The sequence below is a fragment of the Lampris incognitus genome, chromosome 10 (genome assembly GCF_029633865.1).
Source record: "Lampris incognitus isolate fLamInc1 chromosome 10, fLamInc1.hap2, whole genome shotgun sequence".
In the NCBI taxonomy this organism is placed as follows: domain Eukaryota; kingdom Metazoa; phylum Chordata; class Actinopteri; order Lampriformes; family Lampridae; genus Lampris; species Lampris incognitus.
The window spans coordinates 6760005-6780163 of NC_079220.1; the positions used below are offsets into that span (position 1 = coordinate 6760005).

The 20159-nt window shown below is 46.9% G+C and overlaps 1 protein-coding gene across 4 annotated transcripts in view; it reads left to right on the forward strand.

Annotated features, from left to right (window-relative positions):
• Positions 1-5685: 5685 nt before the first annotated feature.
• Positions 5686-20159, forward strand: part of epn2 (epsin 2) — a 46539-nt gene continuing 32065 nt past the window's right edge. For all 4 annotated transcript variants that reach the window (XM_056287495.1, XM_056287497.1, XM_056287496.1 and 1 more), the window contains exons 1-2: positions 5686-5908; positions 19082-19906. In XM_056287495.1, the coding sequence (XP_056143470.1) occupies positions 19476-19906 (431 nt within the window). In that variant the 5' untranslated portion in view covers positions 5686-5908; positions 19082-19475. The remainder of the gene's footprint in view (positions 5909-19081; positions 19907-20159) is intronic.

Sequence of the window (20159 nt, forward strand, 5' to 3'; positions counted from 1 at the left end):
TCCGTCCATCGTGGGGGGGAGAGATTCCTGCTCTTCCTATTTTTTCTCCCTGTTAAATGGTTTTTTTCAGGGAGTTGTTCCTTATCCGATGCGAGGGTCTAAGGACAGGATGTTGTGTGGGCAGTTTCACACCGATCTCCTCTCGCCGTTGCCAATGTGGAGCGTCAGGAAACACGAGGAGCTCGGATTTAGTTGTTTAGTGTTAGCCCGCGTGTTAAGAGACCTGTCAATCAATTTGGGAGTGATAGCAGCTTGTTTTGTATTTTGGCAGCGGGGGGTGGGGGGGAGACCCTTTGGCTTGCGTCTTAATTAAGGAGTGTGCCTGTAAAGTCTGCCACCTCACCGGTCCCAAATAGAAACGTCCCCTTCGGCACAGGGACGTTTGGGGCGACCCGGTCGTTCTAATGCTGGAGGTTGTAGCGTTGAAGCCTGCCTCTGCTAGGTGCAACTTAAAAGACTCAGGAAATAGCAGAGGTGGAAAAACCCGGTCCAGAAAGTAAAAACCCTAACCGTGTCTTTACTCCACCCATGTACTAAACCATCAGATTGCACTGACTAGTTTCCCCAAATTAGCTGGTTTAATACATGGATGGAGTAAAGACACGGTTAGGGTTTTTACTTTCTGGACCGGGTTTTTCCACCTCTGGGAAATAGTGCACAGCCCTCCGGATTTAACTGCTAAATTGTTATGTCAGAAAATACCTCTGGAATCCATTCGGCGAGAGGAAGATGGAGTTTTGCATTTCCGAGGGAGACGGACCGGTGAGAACCCAAACGCTGCAGGACTCACAAGACAGGGAGGTTACAGTAACAGACAGTTTCATGATCAAACAGGCAGGGGTCAGTCCACAGGAAGTCAGTCCCAACAGGCGACCACATGTACAAGGGACACACAGACAAGCAAAACAGATCCCAAGCACAACTCTGGAGTTGCTGGGTTTCCAGTCCAAACAGGTGAGCGGATCCGACAAGGGCCGGAAAACAGGCAAGGGCTCAAAACTGGGTGGACAGGAAGAACTGGTGGATGCTGGGCTGCTTGGCTTTGCAGCCAAAACCCGAGACAATCTGGCAAAGGAACGGGGAAACCAGGGGAGTATATGTGTGCTGGAGCTGCTCAGGGAGTGGGGAACAGACACCAGAAACGGGTTTGACTTTGTGCCGAGGATGCGGAAACGGCTCTCGCTTTGCATTCATATCCCGGTTTCATGTGCACATGAAACTGATCGCCGGCTTCGCAAACTGGTTGCCATCATTACAGATCATGATGTGAGCCCTGAGAGTTGAATCAGTTCATCTGGACACAACGTTTAGTGGGAGAAACGTTTCAACCCTCATCTAAGTGACTTTGTGGACATTGTTCAGCTGTGCTGTTTATAAAGTTGGGGATAGCCTACAGCAGGGGTGCCCGACTCCAGGCCTCGAGGGCCGCAGTGTCCGCGGGTATTTGCTCCAACCATGCACTACACCACCTGATTTAACTAATTCTTTTCCCTTCTTGGTCCAAGAGGTGAGCTAATTAGTTAAATCAGGTGGTGTAGTGCATGGTTGGAACAAATACCCGCGGACACTGCGGCCATCGAGGCCTGGAGTTGGGCACCCCTGGCCTACAGTCTGCTGAGACTGATGAAGTCGCTTAAAAGATGAAATGTTTCTCCCACTAAACTTTATGTGCAGATGATCTGATTCAGCTTTCTGGGATCACATCCTGGTGTGTGATGACGGCGATCGGTTCCATATGCATATTTTGGCAAATTCAGGGGGCAGCCGGGATGCGAACCCGGGTTGCCCGCACCACGGCCGACTGCGCTAACCAGTCAACTAAAGGGTCCAGCCCGTTAGCCAAGGGCTAGCAAGTCTACACATCCGTGGTCATTACAATATGAAACTAGCATATGAAACTGGCGACCGACTGCCGGTTTCGGTCGATGACTACTGCCAGCCAAACAAGCTGGTTCACCCTCCTCTGCCTATTGCCCCCCGCCCCCTCTCTCTCCCCTCATCATCTCAAAACCCAGATGGCCACTGGGGACTGGGGTTCGCGCCCCGGTCTCATCAGATCCGACTATGGCCGGACTCGATGAAGCAGCAATCATTGGCAACGCTGTCTTCGGGAGGGGGGCGGAGTCGGCTTGTGTTCGTCATGTGAATGCGTCTCTGTGTGTGTCGGAAAAACAGTGGTTCGGCCTGGAGTCGCCTTGTCACGAAAGTGGGGAGGCGTCTCCTTCGAGACTGCCGGCCGGAGAGATGCAGTTGGCGAACGCACGCAATACGAGGGTGGGTGTTTGAATTAAAATAGGGATCAATTGGCCACTAAATTGGGAGAAAAAAGGGAAAAATCAGAAATAAAATTATAAAAAAAATTAAAAAAAACCCAGATGGCAAAGTTGCTGTGGCCCGGACCCGTCCCACACTGACACTTTCATCCAGCCCACATACCGCAAGGAATGATGGCACTTGGGCGGTCCGCTCCTGTTTGCCAGATCTGGGCCAGAACCAAGCCATAGCAAAGCCGCATGTGCCACATATTTGCCAAAGGTGGCCCATATTTGTTTTGTGATATTTGGGCCATATTCACCATTTACCACACGGGCCACTTCAGGGTCCCATCCAGATTACATGTTGCCCAGAGCACCGCGTCTTTGCCAAAAAAGACCCACATTTGATTTGGCGTATTTGGGCCATATTTGCTATTATACATGTGGGCCACTTCAGGCTCACATCCATTTTGTCAGGGCCAGAAAAAGGCCACCAGTGCCGCATCATTGCCTGAAGTGGCCCACATCAAGATGCTATCTGGGAACAGAGACCAGAAGAAGCGAAACGTAAAGAAAAAGGTGTACCTCTTTAGGGATGTTTTCCATAATGTCATCAGAGACATAATAATAATCTGAGTCTGTCAGTGGCAAAAAAAGGAGAATTTTCGTAGTCGTACTGCCCCCAAGGATTACAATGCAGCCCATTTTACAGCTGCTGGCTGAAGCGTTCTCGCTTCTGGACCAATTCCAAAAATATTTGTCTCCATTAGTCATTTAGACCCCAAATGATGGGAAACTAGGGCCGAAGTTTAAAAATGCCGGAATTACACTATATTGCAGGGCATCAGAATTATGTGTACATATGTGAGTCATTTTCTCCCTATTGAACAAAGAACCCACCCTGTTACATGTGCTGTCTTGCTTTGGAAACGTTATGTGAAACCACTGCACATTACATATAGGTCATCAGGAGAAAAGAAGACACGGTGCAACCTGACTGGACATTTGCTCATTTGCTCAGTCAACATGTAAATATGAAAAGATCCCTCAGGTGGGGGGATCAAGGCTGGATGTAGGGGTGTACTGGCCCAGTGTATTATGAAAGAGTGACCACTGGCTTGTAGATGGGTTTACGCAATGTACAGATAAGGAGTCGCTCCTCATCCGATGAGAGGGTCTAGGGACAGGATGTTGTGCTGCCGTTAAGCCCACTGAGGCAACTTTGTAATTTTTGATACTGAGCTAAACAAATAAAATTAAATACAAAATGATGGGTGTAGACTGCGGAGTCCTGGCCTGACGCGTTAGCTGTCCTGTGTGGTGCCATTCCCTGGCCAAGATGGCTGACGCGTCAGGCCAGGACTCCGCAGTCTACACCCATCTACAAGCCAGTGGCCACTCTTTCAAGGATGAGGATGTGCACATCCTTGATAGTGTAACCAGGTTAAAATTAATGTTTTTATTTTATTTTGTTTGAGTATGAAATATCACCAAATCCTGTCTGTGTGCTGTTATTTGTGTTTACTACATTTTATTTTATGTCATTATTTACTTTTATCTATGTTTTATAACGACCGTCATATACGTGTACTGTCGCTTTAAGAGAGAGGTCTTGTGGGTACACGGAAGAGGGAACGCGGGAGAGGCCCTTTTTGTTTTGTGGGAGGAGTCTCAAGCAGCGATCGAGCCGAGCCACGCGTGTTTCTTACCGTAGCACAGTTTTGCTGGTTGAGGAGAAGGTAACCTTGAGTATCCCTGTAAGAAGATACTGCAAGCTGTGGGATAAAATACTTGTTTATCCTTTCTTACATCGGAGTCCCGTGGACGGTTTCTCCTTCTAACGCACACGAGTGAAGTCCGGGCAGTGGTTGAGCTTCGACCCCCCACGTCCGTAAGAAACACCGCTCCCGCTGGAGGACTGGACGTTTGTCGAAGGGTTTGAAACCAAAATAAATGGCAAGGTGGGCCAAATACAGTCCTGTGTGCCCACCCCTCCTTCCTTGATCATGATGATGATGATGATGATGATGAGAGACTGAGGGCCCCCCCACAACACCTGGGGCCCCACCCAAAATAGAACACAACGCAGAGCTAATGATGAGAGTGACGGGCGTGCAGCAGGCTGACCAGCATAGAACAGCATAGGACTGCCCCCGTTACAATAGGGAGGAACTCTGGTTTGAACGGGGAGTCAAAGAAGCCAGCTACGTTAGGAGGGAACAACCATCCCTGAACGGAGGGGAAGGGCACATCTGTTGCCATCTTACAATGCTGTGATTGCAAACGTTCCCAAATCCTCTGTGATACTACACATGGCCATCGAAACGGTAATTAATGGCCACGCCCATATTTGCATAGGAAACTGGTCGTTGGTTTCAGTCGTTATGTCGCTGTATTGTGTATAAGGGTTGGGATACCTGCAGCCAGTTTAGACTGAAGAGGTCACTTAGATGTACGTATCTGTCAATAAACGGTGAATCCAGATGAACTGAGTCAACCTACTTTGATGATCCAATATTGACTTGGGTTTAATCAAAAGTTTGATATTGTAACGTGCATGGATAAGTAGACACGCTGGTCCTTGTCTAACAGGTCGGACCCCTTAGTCGACTGGTTAACGTTGTCGCTTGCGGAGCGGGAGACACGGGTTCGCGTCCCGGTTGTGGTAACGGTCTCCCAGACCGCCTTCCGAATTCGCTACGTTAGGGCGCTTGGAAGGTTGCTCAGTATTACCTTGTCAGGTGGCGTTGTTAATCAGTCCGCCTCCTTCTTAATCCCCGCACCAACTGCACATCACAGAGAGCCGAATCGGTTCATCTGGACACAACGTTTATTGAACGAAACGTGGCCCCCTGGGTTATGAGCATGCGCAAAGACGCTGGGATTTGCGGTATGAAAAAAAAAAACCCACTTGTGACCACCAGGTGACACTGAAACCGTAGGAATTTAGGATAACTACTTTAAACTACTAATAAGACACATTAGTCCCTAGCTAATGGGTCTGACCCTTTAGCCGAGCGATTAGTGGTGTCGCCTTGTGGTGCAGTACACCCCGTATCGAATCCCGCACCGGGCAAAAAAATAACCGGTTACACTGCTTTAAACCAGGATTTCTTTATTCTGTCATATCCAAACAGTCATTTTCTTATCAGTTTACCAACTAATATCTACCCATTCTCTTGACTGTACAACTTTATAAAATGAAACTTAATTGTGTTATCAAGAACATATTCCACATTTTAAGAACAATTTGAGGGCCACCCTATTTAAACATTTTTTTGCGGGGCATCACTGGTGTGTATTGCGTGTGCGTATGTGTGTGTGCGTGTGTGTGGCGGGGCGGGGGGGATGCTTTTGTATTCCCGGCGAAACGGTCACACCCTTCGCCACCTCCCCTCCCGAGATCTCAGCCCGCCATGTTTCTGGAGGAGGAGGAGGAGGAGGAGGCGCGCAGGCACAGGAGTGTGTAAGCTCGGCGTGATCGCTGTAGCTTCGCGAGGCACAGCTGCGTTCGGTTTACGCGGAGGAGGCGCAACAAGGTCCTTTCAGCGCTGCGCAAATAAGTGCTTTATCTTGACATTTCCCCTCTGGGCTTGTATGGGTTTATATCCCCGGATGCGCGCAGCTGCCCCTAAAGTCACCGGAAAGAAATGGTGAGTTGTAGCTGAGTTAAAATTGAGTTGTTTTTGTTTTTGTTTTTACCTCCCTCTCTAGGGCGTCCTGGCTCCGACTCGCTCCGGCGACGTCTCCGCCGAGTACGCGCTCCCCTCTTCCCCCCTCTCGGCTGACGTGCTCGGGTTCGCTAACTAGCTTAGCTTAGCATGCTAGCCGGCTCTACTTGGCGCAGATAGTACGCGCTCCCCCTCTTCCCCCCTCTCGGCTGACGCGCTCGGGTTCGCTGACTAGCTTAGCTTAGCATGCTAGCCGGCTCTACTTGGCGCAGATAGTACGCGCCCCCCCTTCTCGGCTGACGTGCTCGGGTTCGCTAACTAGCTTAGCTTAGCATGCTAGCCGGCTCTACTTTATCCGCTTACTTATCCGCGGATCGTTGCGCTAGCGGCTTTAGCGTGCTAGTCGGTTTAATTCGGTCGCGATGGAAATGCCAAGCTAACCGTAGCATGCTAGCCGGCTCTACTTGGCGCAGATAACAGCGTTAGCCGAGCTGAATTGTGTTCCCGGAGGGAAAAGGGGTGACTCCCGTATCTTTAACAGAATTGCGTTTTTTTTGGGTAAATCAAACTCTCCCCCCTCCTCGTCAGACATATTTGCTCTTAAAGCGGTCGATTTATTAAAGTGTGAAATCACCAGATACGCGTTGTAGATCCCGCGGCTAGCTGACCCGAGCACTATAGCTAGCTGGCTAGCTAGCCGGGATCAACTTTTGGTCTCTTTAAAGCCAAGTTTGGATCACGTACTAGTCGGCGAGTAGCGCAGACGGGCGGGTAGCTAACCGTCTAGGTTTCAATGGCAACTCAGGGGGAAACGAGTCTTATTTTAGAGTCTGGCGGGCAGCTGACTTGTACCGACACCTTCGCTTAGTAAGTTGTCGCCTTCGGTTTCCCCCGGACGGCTGAGAACACGAACGCAACTTGTCTCAAGTAACTCAACCGCCGTTGGCTAACGTTAGCACGCTAGCTGGTCAGGTAAGGCTCCGGCTACGTTTAAAGTGGCATCGCACAGCCAACGGTCCTCGTCCATACCCACCCACCCCCGGCTGAACAACGCCACTTTTTTATTATTATTTTCTCAATCAAACGTTCATTTTTTTATGGTAAGTTGTCAAACTCCAGCGGGGAGTGGCGAGCTTGACTTAGCGCTAACTGTCGGCTAACCGCTAAGCTCGCCTTGCCCCGGGATCCACCGCGGCAGCGCTGTGATTTATTCTCCTCTCGCCCCGTCCCGCTTAACTAAACCAGCTAGCCCAGCCGGCGGGGGTGTCGGAACCAGCCGGCTTTAGCAGAGGCCGACGGAGGGGACGAGGTCCTGCTACTTTTGAAAAGAAGCTTTTCGCAATCGGTGGGCGCTGTCTGTTTACACTTCTCCGGTCGAGTTGGAGCCAGTGGTACATGTTGAACCAGCTCTCTGGGTTGTTGGGGGGGGGGGCGGGCGGGCAGCGCGTTTCCGAATGATTGGTTGACGTTGCCCGGCTTTCAAAAACGTGGCCGGAGAGAGGGGCAGGGCTTTTTTTTTTTTTTTTTTTTTTGTTCTTTGTCAGGACGATCAGTCAGTCACAGTGGGTGACAGATGCATCATCAGCGTCCTCCTCCCGTTCCCGGCTTGCTTTGTCTCTCTCGGAGCTGGGGAGGACAAAAGGCTCACTGACGTGTCGACCCTTCTTGGTGTGTCTCTTCCTCTTCTTGCGACATGTTGGATTCCCAGCATTGCTCCGATAGTCCTAAAGTCACACCAGTTTTTTTTTTTTTTAGTGTGTGTGTGTGTGTGTGGTGGGGGGGGGCTTGTGTTGATGACCTGTTTCATTTGGATTTGATAAGATTCTCAGTTGAAGGGGATTAATCCTTGCATTGTGCAGTTGTTAAGGATTGTTTTCATGTCCCTTGTGCTTGCACAAACAGTGTTAGTGAGAACTCTAATGAATGGAATCAAGGCACGCCTCTGATTGCAGTTGAGCATTCTTGATTTTACCAAACAGGCTTCTGGAAAGGAACCGGCTTGATGACTTCATATCACCCTCTCTTGCATGTTTTGCTGTTTCACACACACACACACACACACACACACACACACACACACACACACACACACACATACCTGGTTACGCAAGTTTTGTATCTGTAGATCAGCTTTACCCTTGCTGTGTGAGCCTGGCAAGGCAGACCTGCTCTTGCTGTACTGCTTCTCAACACGTAATACTAATCACCGGTTGCCTGGCTTCTGCCAGCACACATTCACATCCAGGTTTAGCTCGGCACAGGGTTTTGTGTTGGGACAGTAGAGCTCTAGTCTCCACTTTCTAGTGTCCACTTTCCTTTTGTTGGACATCTTGAGGGTACAGCCTGATGTAGGGAACATCACTTGCAGATGCTATCAAGCTGTCAATTTACAAAGCACGCACCTCTAGGGGGCAGCGTCATAAAGACTGATCCAGTGGGTCATAGGTCCATCTGCACCAGGATTTGAGGTCTTGTTACTAAGTAACTGTCAATGGGGTTTGTTCATCTTAATTGTGAGGCTCTTTGATAATGTGTTTTTAGGATGCAACCTGATCTGCTTTTTGGCTAGTATTCAAACGTAGACCAGGGCAAGGCAAATAAGTTACCAGAACGTTAAGGCCAATGCACAATTTTTGATTTACTAGTTAATGCTGTGTACACTAGTCAGTTCTAAAGCTTGATTTGGTTAAACAGGCTTTTACTCTACATGTGGAACAAATGAGAGCCTAATATGCAATTCTTTCCTTTACATGTAACCGAGTGCCTTACGTGTTGTTGTGGTATTATTCTTGAATGTGGAGGAGGTGTGATGGAAGATCTTGCTGTGATGTGGATTCATTGGCTGGTTTCTTGTCCCGGTAGCTGAATTTATATCGATTTCAACTATTGGGACACTACTGACTCTTAAGGCCTCCTGGGAGCATTTTTGTCTTCAATTTGCAGGTGATATTACAGTGTTTTTATATATAAGGGTATTTAAAATAATCTGTACAGCTGGGTAGTGGAGGTAGTTAAGTTACTCGCCGTGGCTGGCGTTAAGACAGGCAGATGCAAAGACTGGTTCATCAACAGTCAAAGATATGTTGAATGCATTAAAAGGACTTGTGTTTAGTATGCCTTCTGTTTTTCTAATCAATTTGCTCAAATATATCACTTAGATACAGAGACAGTTAAATGTTCTTTCTTAGTAAAGGTGTGCAATTTGAGTTTGCTGTCAGTTTTAATTTGTTTTTTGTGGGTTAGAAAATTAGTACTTTGAACGCCAGATGAGTGGGGGGGGGGGGTGGAAGAAGAATTGCTTCAGTGCAAATTTGCAGTTACTAAACTGTGACTATATTGATTGGATGATTTTTGTGTTTCTGAATGTTTGAATTGTTTGTTTATTCAGGGAGCATACTCATGTTTTAAGCTTTTCTTACACACAAGACTTGAAATAAATATGAATATAGAGACGGCTGGAAACATAATTTTTAAATGGTTTAGCATGAGTGCAGTTTAGAACCTGTGTATTGGTAAATGGGGATGTACCAATACTAAAACTGGTATCGGATGTCGGGCCGATATCGGGCTAATATGGAGTATCTCTACTGAAGGTTTTACCCAAAACTAAAATACCAAAAGCCACGAGTAATATGTCATTAATAAAAGTAAAGGGACTTGATTTACTGCATTTTTGCCACATGGAAGCCTGGATTTCTTTGCTTGTGGGGGAAAAATCTGATTCTACCAGTTATTTTGCCCACTGACCCAAAACGAACGGTCTACGTTTGCACTGTTAAGACAAATTAATAGATCAGATTGGTACTTTGAATCGCTATCAGCAGTGAAAAGGTGGTATTGGTGCATCCCTTTTTAGCGGCGTAAATCACGAGTTTCATCATGATACGGTATATCGTTTCTTTGGACAACGATACGATATCTGCTGACATCACAAAGTCCGTGCCGCGATACGAACTCGATTCAGTTCAGGAGCCTGCGATCGATACGAGATGATGTCGTATGCCCATTTAACAACTAAAATAGGATTTGGCAGTTTTATTACTGAGCCATGCGCATCTATGCTTCATCATCCTGGCTTTACAAGGTTTTCTGTGTGCTCAGCCGTTTAGAGATGGTGAGCTTTAAAATGTTCATATCCCAGGTGTATGTTAAAGGCGATGATATGGATCGATGTTTTCACCTCGCATCAACGATGCTGAATCGTTGGTCGTTGAAATTATACGTCAGTATTTCTTAATATCGAAAATCTAGCCAGCGTGTTGTCCCTGACGGATGTGTCCCCGACAGCTCGGGTCAGCGGCCCGCTTCAGTTTCGCCGTCTTCCAGCTTTCGTTTTTCAGTGACATCCCTGATACTTGTTGAGCGGAGCGAGGGTGGTCGTTCGAGCGAGATACGGGAGAGTTCGGGGTGCCCAGTCATTACCGCATAATTATTGCGCATCCGTAGATGGTCATGCACGTGTACGGATAAAGATCCTGCCGTGTCCATTGTCCCCGAGCCCGTTTATCCCAGGGACAGGAAATATGAATAATTGGAAGGGAGATTGAAAGAGAGTAGGGTGTGTGTGTGTGTGCGCCGGGTAGTAGGGGTGGGGTGGCAGGACAGGCTCTCCTCTCTTCTTCCTGTCTGCTGCGGGTGAATAGGTGATTATGGCAGCAGATGTGTCATTAGGTCTGAGCTGCATTCATTCATGCGGATGCGGGGGGGGGGTGCACAGGAATAACATTTCAGCGTCGTTAAGTGAATTTACGGGATGTGCCAAGTTGTTTTCTTTTCCCCCCCATCCCCTCCGCAAGCCCCCCCCTACCCCAGTAGCACCATTTTAATGGGAAGCAATGCAGATACATGCACAAATCACTTGGGGAGTGTAACACACAGGCCACTACACAAAAAAACCAAAAAAACCAAACTGCCTGCCTGGGTTGTGAGAGAACTTGGTGGCGGGGCGTGTCTGTGCATGCAGTGTGTGCATATCAGATTACTGAATAGGCTGGCGCCTCGCCGGGCCCTCGTTGATGGCTTTAGGCAGAGAGCCTATAAACCGGTCTTAAAAAATAAAAACCTAAACTGCTTATCGGTTGTCAAAAAGCTGTTTAACTAGTGAAGTGATCAGGTGCGGTGTGTGTGTGTGTGTGTGTTAGGTGCGAATGTGTTTTAGCTGTGCGACCGTGGCCCTCTGTACATCCGCCGTTAACACGCGTCGGGGTTGATACGATCACAAGTGGACGGCTCTAAGTACAGGTATGAATGTACCCAAAACACATTGGTCGAGCTAAAACGTGGTTAGCGCGGTCACCTCCCAGCAAGAAGGTCCTGGGTTCGAGCCCCGGGGTAGTCCAACCTTGGGGAGTCGTCCTCTGTGTGGAGTTTGCGTGTTCTCCCCGTGTCTGCGTGGGTTTCCTCCTGGCGCTCCGGTTTCATCCCACAGTCCAACCGTGTGGTAAAGATGGCAGGGGGTTCACTTCCCAACTCGGCTGCAGAGAGAGTGATTTTCGCTCCGAACAATCTAAAAAAACCCCCGTTTGGAAATGCTTTAGATTTTGGTCAGAAAATGGAAAATTTGTGGGAAAAGTCATATGCAAGCTAGGTAAGCTACAGTTAGCTTCATTAGTACGCTTCATTTAGCCATCATTGAATACGACCGACCTATATTTGGGACAGGAGTCGGGACCTTTAATTCCTTTCACAGAAAACTCTTGCTCAGCAAAGATAGGAAAATACTGCCGAATTGTTTATTTAAACCAATATCAGTATTACCTAATCTGTATAAAAATTAGGCTATTGAATAACACGTCAATTATGAATCATTCATCTCGCTCCGAGAGATGGCGAGTTCTCGTTTCTCACTCTAGCACCAACCACGGCACAGAGAGAGAGGTCTGTGGTCTTTAAATGAAGTTTTACGGTATAGGACATTATTTTTTTTGTAATGTATAGGTATGTTGATCATTTAAAAGACATGTTTACCTTGAAGTAAATGTACATATACAAGTAGTTAAGTCTCTCAATGTATTGGTTTGCCCTCCTACGGACATAATGCGCAAAAATATATTGGAAAGGGTTTGAACCGAAGTGTTTTTTAGAAGGAATAATCGGAACATTCGGTCATTTTTTTTGCCAATTTTGACAGCCCTAGTGTAAACTAGGACGGTTGGAGCAAATTTCGCCTCGGCCTACCCTTTTGTCACATCTGCTGAACGAGACATTTTTCTGAGTCCGACTCTGAATCACAATCTCACATTCAAGTTTGCTATTGTTAACCTCTAACGTGACAGTATCAGAGATGGCAGAAAGCAATGAACCCACAGAGCTCACCGACCCTGACCATTTAAGAAGCGATGTGTGGAAAGTTTGGATTTCTGGCAACAAACGGAAAAACAATATAAAGATATGGTAATCTGGTAATGTTGGATGGCCTGTAGTGGAAAAACCGCATGCTGAACGTGGCACTGGCAACGCATAAGCCTGTGTATACAGTGTATAGGTACATAGTAAGTATTAATGATGGGCTAAATGCTGGCGTCGTGTGTGGCTGCCGCTTCTCCCTCTCGTACCCCCCCTCCCCATCCACCCCTGTATGTCTGTGTTGTGTTTATCTGTCGTCTTGTTTCACCCCGTTTATTGTAAAGCGACTTGTGAGTTTTAGAAAAGCGCTATATAAGATTGATTTGTCGTTATTATTATTAAATTTGAGCATTAAGAATGAGAATATAATTGTTTGAAAATTTTTTTCTCCCCAATTGTATCTGGCCAATTACCCCACTCTTCCAAGCTGTCCCGGTTGCTGCTCCACCCGCTCTGCCGATCCGGGGAGGGCTGCCGACTACCACACGCCTCCTCCGATACATGTGGAGTCGCCAGCCACTTCTTTTCACTTGACAGCGAGGAGCTTCACCAGGGGGACGTAGTGCGTGGGAGGATCACGCTATTCCCCCCAGTCCCTCACCCCGAACAGGTGCCCCGACCGGCCAGAGGAGGCGCTAGTGCAGCGACCAGGACACATACCCACATCTGGCTTCCCACCCGCAGACGCAGCCAGTGGTGTCTGTAGGGACGCTCGACCAAGCCGGAGGTAACACGGGGATTCGAACCGGCGATCCCAGTGTTGGCAGGCAACGGAATAGACGCCCAAAATTAGAATATAATTTGATTATTAAAAATAATAAGGAATGAAATGCGAATGGGATCATGGGGGGGGGGAGTGACACCCCTAGTGCAAACAGCCTCTGTGTTGCAGGGTTGTGGTGAAGGAACGTGCACACTCACCCAAGTGTCCTAGATTAACAAAGGATTGGCAAGTACACAAGGAATTACACTGCTATTTAGCAAGCCTGTTCTTGCTTAAATGGTCTGTGAAAGGAAAGGGTGGGGTGGGGTGGTGCCTTTTGAGTGACTTGATGCCGTGATTATGTTGAATTGATTTTCTATTCCAAGAGCCTCCATTTCATGTCAGAGGGAGGATGTGAATGATAAGAATGGCAGCAAAAAAGGAGTTTTGATCTGTGTTGAGCTGGCTCCATGGCTGTTGCGCAGTATATCACTGCTTCATGTTTCATTTTTTTATGTATAATTAAGTTTAATTTGCATGGCAGTCTAAGGATGTGTTACGATTCACAGCTGTGTCCATCCACCATCTTCTCATAGTTGTGTGTGTGTGTGTTCTCGTACTTCTGTCTTTTGTAAGGACCAATTAGCATTTTTTAACCATCAGAGCGAGGACATTTTTGTGAAGTGAGAACATTTTGGCTAGAAGGTCCTCACTTCTTTAATGGTCTAATTTAGGGTTAGGGGTTGGGTTTAGGACTAAATTCAGGATTAGGTTAAGGTAAGGGTTAAAGTTGCAGTTCTGATGGTTAGGGTTGAGGGCTGGGGAGTGAATATAGTCAGTGAGGGATCCTTACAAAGATAGGAGTACAAGAATGTGTGTGTGTGAGCGAGCGAGGCAGGAAGTGGGTACCAGCTGTGTTGATGATCTGGCAGAGATGGGACAGAGGAGTCATCAGTCACTCTTCATCATCAGACTGGAAATGATTTGACACACTTAGATCCCTCATCCTTTGACGTCCCCCTCAAACACAAAGGCCCGATGAGGACTAGAAGTGCCGTGTGAAGTGCATACCATATTAATAAAGTGCATACCGTATCGGTGAAGTGCATATTATATCAATTAGGACACGGTGCTTGGAAAAACATAAATCTGTCATCCAGATGTGTGAGTAACTCGAAACCAGTTGGTGTAACATCGTACGAACCCCAGCAGTGCTGTTTTTGCTTGTGTAGTTAGGCTACCTTGCCATTTTATTTTGCTAGTCACAAGTAAATCTGTCTCCCCACCTGCCGTCCAATAACTGCTGGATGCCCCGTGATGGCCTGGCGGCCTGTCCAGGGTGTCTCCCCAACTGTCGCCCAATGACTGCTGGGATAGGCTCCAGCATCCCCACGACCCTGAGAGCAGGATAAGCGGTTTGGATGATGGATGAATGAAAGAAGAAAAAAAAAGTAAATCTGAATGTAATAAAACACAGCGATTGGTAGTGAGAGGAGAAACAATGAAATTGATTTCTCCAGTCAGTTTATTTCCTCTACCACTTAAGTATCATATAATTGCATTAAATTCCCCCAAATATGGGCGTCCGGGTAGCGTAGTGGTCTATTCCGTTGCCTGCCATCGGCGGTTCGAATCCCCACGTTACCTCCGGCTACAGACACAATTGGCTGTATCTGTGGGTGGGAAACCACATATGGGTATGTGTCCTGGTCACTGCACAAACGCCTCCTTTGGTCGGTCAGGGCACCTGTTCAGGGGGGGACGGGGTGGGGGGGAATAGTGTGATCCTCCCACGCACTACGTCCCCCTGGTGAAACTCCTCACTGTGTGGTGAAAAGAAGCAGCTGGCGACCCCACATGTATCGGAGGAGACGTGGTAGTCTGCAGCCCTCCGCGGATCGGCAGAGGGGGTGGAGCAGCGACAGGGACGGCTCGGAAGAGTGGGGTAATTGGCCAAGTACAACTGGGGAGAAAAGGGGGGAAAATGAATTTTTTTTAAAAATCCCCTAATATCTCACTGTACTAAGTAGGGTTGAGATAATTGACACACTGATAGTTTACACGTATCAAATGTAACGGTGGAAAAAGTATCCCTTTTTTTCTTGTTCCAACTTTAGCTGCAGTTTAAAACTATTTATTTTGACTAATTGTGAAGTGCTGAGTAGTTGCCTAATTAAATAGGATTATTGGATATATTGGTTCAATATTCATTCAGTAGAATGAATATTGAACAGATATAAGGCTTACATCCACAGTTCTTGAATGTGAAACTAGACAAGAGCCAAATGTTGGTAAATTTGGGCTTTATCTGGTTTGTCTGTGTACTCGATTAAGGTAAGGCAAATTTATTTGCATAGCACATTTCAGCAACAAGGCAGTTCAAAGTGCTTTACATAAAACAAAAGCTGTGAAGACAAAATATAAAAGCAATGTAAGGCACTAAAGACTTAAATACAAATAAAAAGATAGGAAAAACCGAGCTAAGACGGCTAAAACAGGAGAGTTAACGTTACAGTGCAGTGTGAGATGATAATCACAAGCTTCAAATTTGATTCAATAAAAGGCAGTGGCAAAAAGGAAAGGCTCCAGCCTTGATATAAAAGAACTGAGAGTTGCAGCAGACGTACAGTTTTGTGAGAGTTTGTTCCAGATAATGCATTATATAAAAACTGAAAGCCATTAGCTAATCGGCTAACATTCAGAGGGTGTGGTCCAAGAGTCATGTTTGCTGTTGAAGGAAGCTACGTTTCGGAGAATCTATCAGGCATTAAGTTTAGTGGTGGGAATCTTTCTGAATCTCACGATTCGATTTCGATTCTTGGGGTTACGATTCGATTCTAGATTTGGTACATAGGGGTGCTAATTTTAGGATCTACTCCAGTCTGCTGTGCGCTTGGAAAGGTGATGTAGCAAATTATGGCATGAAAGCAAACTAAAGTCTTTATAAGATTATGTAGTTTTTATATTCAAAAAGGTTGTATCAATTGATTGCAATAATGTGACCATAAAGGCAAACCTAACCTTTCTCAGTTAAAGACCAACGGGATGGTGTGTCGTACTTTGGCTCAATTGTCTGAATCATAAATCTAAAGCCGCATTACTGCTGATGCTGCACCAATCTGCCTGTCAATCTCCCGCTCCATCCTGCCCTCACTCGTGAACAAGACCGTTGTTGTACCGGACCGTTGTGGTGAAGAGGGAGCTGAGCCGGAAGGCAAAGCCCTCAATTTAAGAGTCAATCTTCCTTCCAACCCTCACCTATGCTCATGAGCTTTGGGTAGTGACCGAAAGGGTGAGATCGCGGATACAAGCGGCTGAAACAAGTTTCCTCCGTAGGGTTTCTGGGCTCAGCCTTGGCGATAGGTTAGGCGCTCGGACATCCGGAGGGAGCTCGGAGTAGAGCCACTGCTTCTTCACATCCAAAGGAGCCAGTTGAGGTGGTTCGGGCATCTGATTAGGATGCCTCCTGGGCGCCTTCCTTTGGAGGTTTACCGGGCACGGCCAACTGGGAGGAGACCCCGGGGTAGACCCAGAACTCGCTGGAGGGACTGCTTGTCCATTCTGGCCTGGGAACGCCTAGGGCTTCCACCGCGACCCGACCCCGGAGAAGCGGCTGAAGATGAATGAATGAATAAATCTAAAGCCTTCATTGTCGACTACGCTGTAGGGGCACAGGTCTTTTGAAATGAAACAGGCGATGGATCTAGTTTTTTTTTTTTTTTGCCTGTTCAGAATTGGCTGGGAGTTTGGTAAAGTGGAGCAGTGTGCATTGGTTGTTTGTTAGTGTTGCAGGATGTTGTTGTTCCACTTCTTTCAGCTCTGGGTGATGGCGTATGTATGACGTGAGACCTACCATTTGTAGTGTTCCTGAAATATTTATAACTTTTGTTTTGCAAATCTTGCATATTGATGGAACTGGCCGAATTTGTTGCTGCTCCATTTTTAGAAAGGTTACCAAGAGCTAACGTTAGCAGCGACTCACTAGCCACTGTCTCGTTTTCCGGAAGCCGGGACAGGTACAAGGCAAGTCAACACTGCCAGCAGCGAGGAGGCTACCTAAGACTGGAAGACAAAAAAAAAGTTTTTACCAGTTGATTTTTGGAATTTGTGAATCTATTCAGAATTGTAGAAGATAAGAATCACGATTCTTACAGCTCTGACGTGAATTGACCCCCCCCCTCCCATTAAGCTAATTCCCTCCTGTGTCACTTAAGAACACAGTCCTTATACAGTGGTGCTTGAAAGTTTGTGAACCCTTTATAATTTTCTATATTTCTGCATTGGATTTTCACACAAGTCCTAAAAGTAGCTAAAGAGAGCCCAATTAAACAAATGAGACAAAAATATTACACTTGGTCATTTATTTGTAGAGTAAAATGATCCAATATTACATATCGGTGAGAGGCAAGAGTATGTGAGCCTCTAGGTTTAGCAGTTAATTTGAAGGTACTGAAAGATACTGAAAGCAAAGGTTCACATACTTTTGCCACTCACAGATATGTAATATTGGTTAATTTTCCTCAATAAACAAATGGCCAAGTATAATATTTTTGTCTCATTTGTTTAATTGGGTTCTCTTTATCTACTTTTAGGACTTGTGTGAAAATCTGACGATGTTTTCGGTCCTATTTATGCAGAAATATAGAAAATTCTAAAGGGTTCCCAAACTTTCAAGCACCACTGTGTGTTGAGCAGGCCTCTGCGTGATTTCCAGTAACGTTCTTAGTGCACAGGTCCTCTCGTTGGTTTCCAGTAATTACCCATTTTCTAATTAGTGTTTCTTGTATTGGTTAGGGGGTTGATCTCAGCTGCCTCTTCCTTGTTCTTCAAGGCCACCCGGTGAGCACCGTTCACCACCTTAAAGTCTCTAAAAGTGGTGGGAGACTGTGACCGCACAAAACAAGCTGCACTGACATCATTGCTCATTCTTAACACCTCGTTTTGTGATTCATGTCTGAGACTGATTACTGTAAACTCCAGTGATATCATCAGAGTGGAAATGTGGCTCTCAGCCCCACCTCTGGGGCCATGCACAACATGTAGGAGCCTCTTATGCAGCGACAAGGAAAAATGTTGTCTCCAAGTGTGAAAAAATGACACATCTGTGGTGTTGTCTGGTTTGTAAAAGGATGAGCTTGAACAAATACAGAATATACTTTTTTATTTGGGTCTGTAATCTGGGATTGTACTGACAAATTGTCAGTATCTGTGCCCAGATACAAAAACGTAGGTCCGGAATTGAAATTCCAATTTTTAATATAAACTGGAAAATAGTTATTTTTGTCTCTGTCAAAGGGCTTGTAATACAAACTAAGCTAAAACAAGATACCATAGCCTTTTGAATTTGGTCGTCTTTATTTTGGGGGGGGGGGTTCCCCTTTTTCTCCCCAATTGTACCTGGCCAATTACCCCACTCTTCTGAGCCGTCCCGGTCGCTGCTCCACTCCCTCTGCCAATCCAGGGAGGGCTGCAAACTACCACACGTCTCCTCCGATACATGTGGAGTCACCAGCCGCTTCTTTTCACCTGACAGTGAGGAGTTTCACCAGAGGACGTAGCATGTGGGAGGATCACGCTATTCCGCCCAATTCCCCCTGAACAGGAACCCCGACTGACCAGAGGGGACGCTAGTGCAGCGACCAGGACACATACCCACATCCGGCTTCCCACCTGCAGACACGGAGAATTGTGTCTGTAGGGACGCGCGACCAAGCCGGAGGTAACACGGGGATTCGAACCGGCTATCCCCGTGTTGATAGGCAACGGAATAGACCGCTATGCTACCCGGACGCCCTTTGAATTTGGTTGTCTAAGATGGCTAGCATTGGGTGTATTTTTCTCAGGTGTCATTATGCAAATGAGATTGCATTACGAAACTTTTAAAATGCTTGAACTGCAGAAATTAAGCTGACATACCTTGTTTATACTGATTCGAATGAAGAAATGATCTTGAGCCTGAAAGTGACAGGTGTTTTTTTTTCCCACCCTCACTCGACAGGGAAAACAAGTTTTTAAATTTATTTTTTTTAAATTATTATTATTATCTCCAAGCGATCTTTTGCCTATCCCCCGTGTCTGCTTACCTGTTGTCTCTCTGTCTGTCTTAGGTGATGGCCTGGTCATGTGTGCAGCCAGCGCTCTGTTTGTGGAGATGGTTTTAACAGACAGCGTTCTGGAGGACTCGGGAACATCACACCGGGCTGAAGGGGCCTCGTAAAACACAAACGCACTTCCAGCACGTGAGCGTAGACACACGTGCAAGCTGTGTGGTCAGGACGAACGGACACGGGCGCATAACAGGAGCGTCACCTGAACTGTGCACGTACACAAAAACTCGCACCCCCACATGCAGAGGGGTGTGTGTGCTGCGCGTGTGTCTGTGTCTTATATATATATATATTTTTTTAGACTGTAATAAAAACTCAGGAGTCCTAACTCCTTTCCTTGGCAAGAGTGTGTGTACGTGTTCTCCTGTCTGACCCCACCTGCCACGCCACCGCCATGCCTAGCTCCACCATCCGCCGCCAGATGAAGAACATGGTGAACAACTACTCGGACGCCGAGAAGAAGGTCCGTGAAGCCACCTCCAACGACCCGTGGGGCCCGTCGTCCTCGCTTATGTCGGAGATCGCCGACCTCACCTACAACGTGGTGGCCTTCAGCGAGATCATGAGCATGATCTGGAAGAGGCTCAACGATCACGGCAAGAACTGGCGCCACGTCTACAAGGCGCTCACCCTCCTTGACTACCTGATCAAGACGGGCTCGGAGCGTGTGGCGCTGCAGTGCAAGGAGAACATCTTCGCCATCCAGACACTGAAGGACTTCCAGTACATCGACCGCGATGGCAAGGACCAGGGCATCAACGTCAGGGAGAAGAGCAAGCAGCTGGTGGTGCTGCTGAAAGATGAGGATAGGCTGAAAGGAGAACGGTGAGACACTCGCACACATTACAGGGACACACACACACACATACACATAAATACTGTGTGGAGAAAAAAAAAGAAAGTACACACCCTACAAAGTGGAGCTTAATTTTAATTGTCTAAGATTTGTTAATGTGACGATAATTCTGTCGGATGCCTTAAATATGTGAAAAATTAACAAACCACTTGAGGGATGTTGAGCATATGGTTATTTAAGTATTGGTCAGTCAGTATCTTCCCCGTTGGGGAATCGAACCCT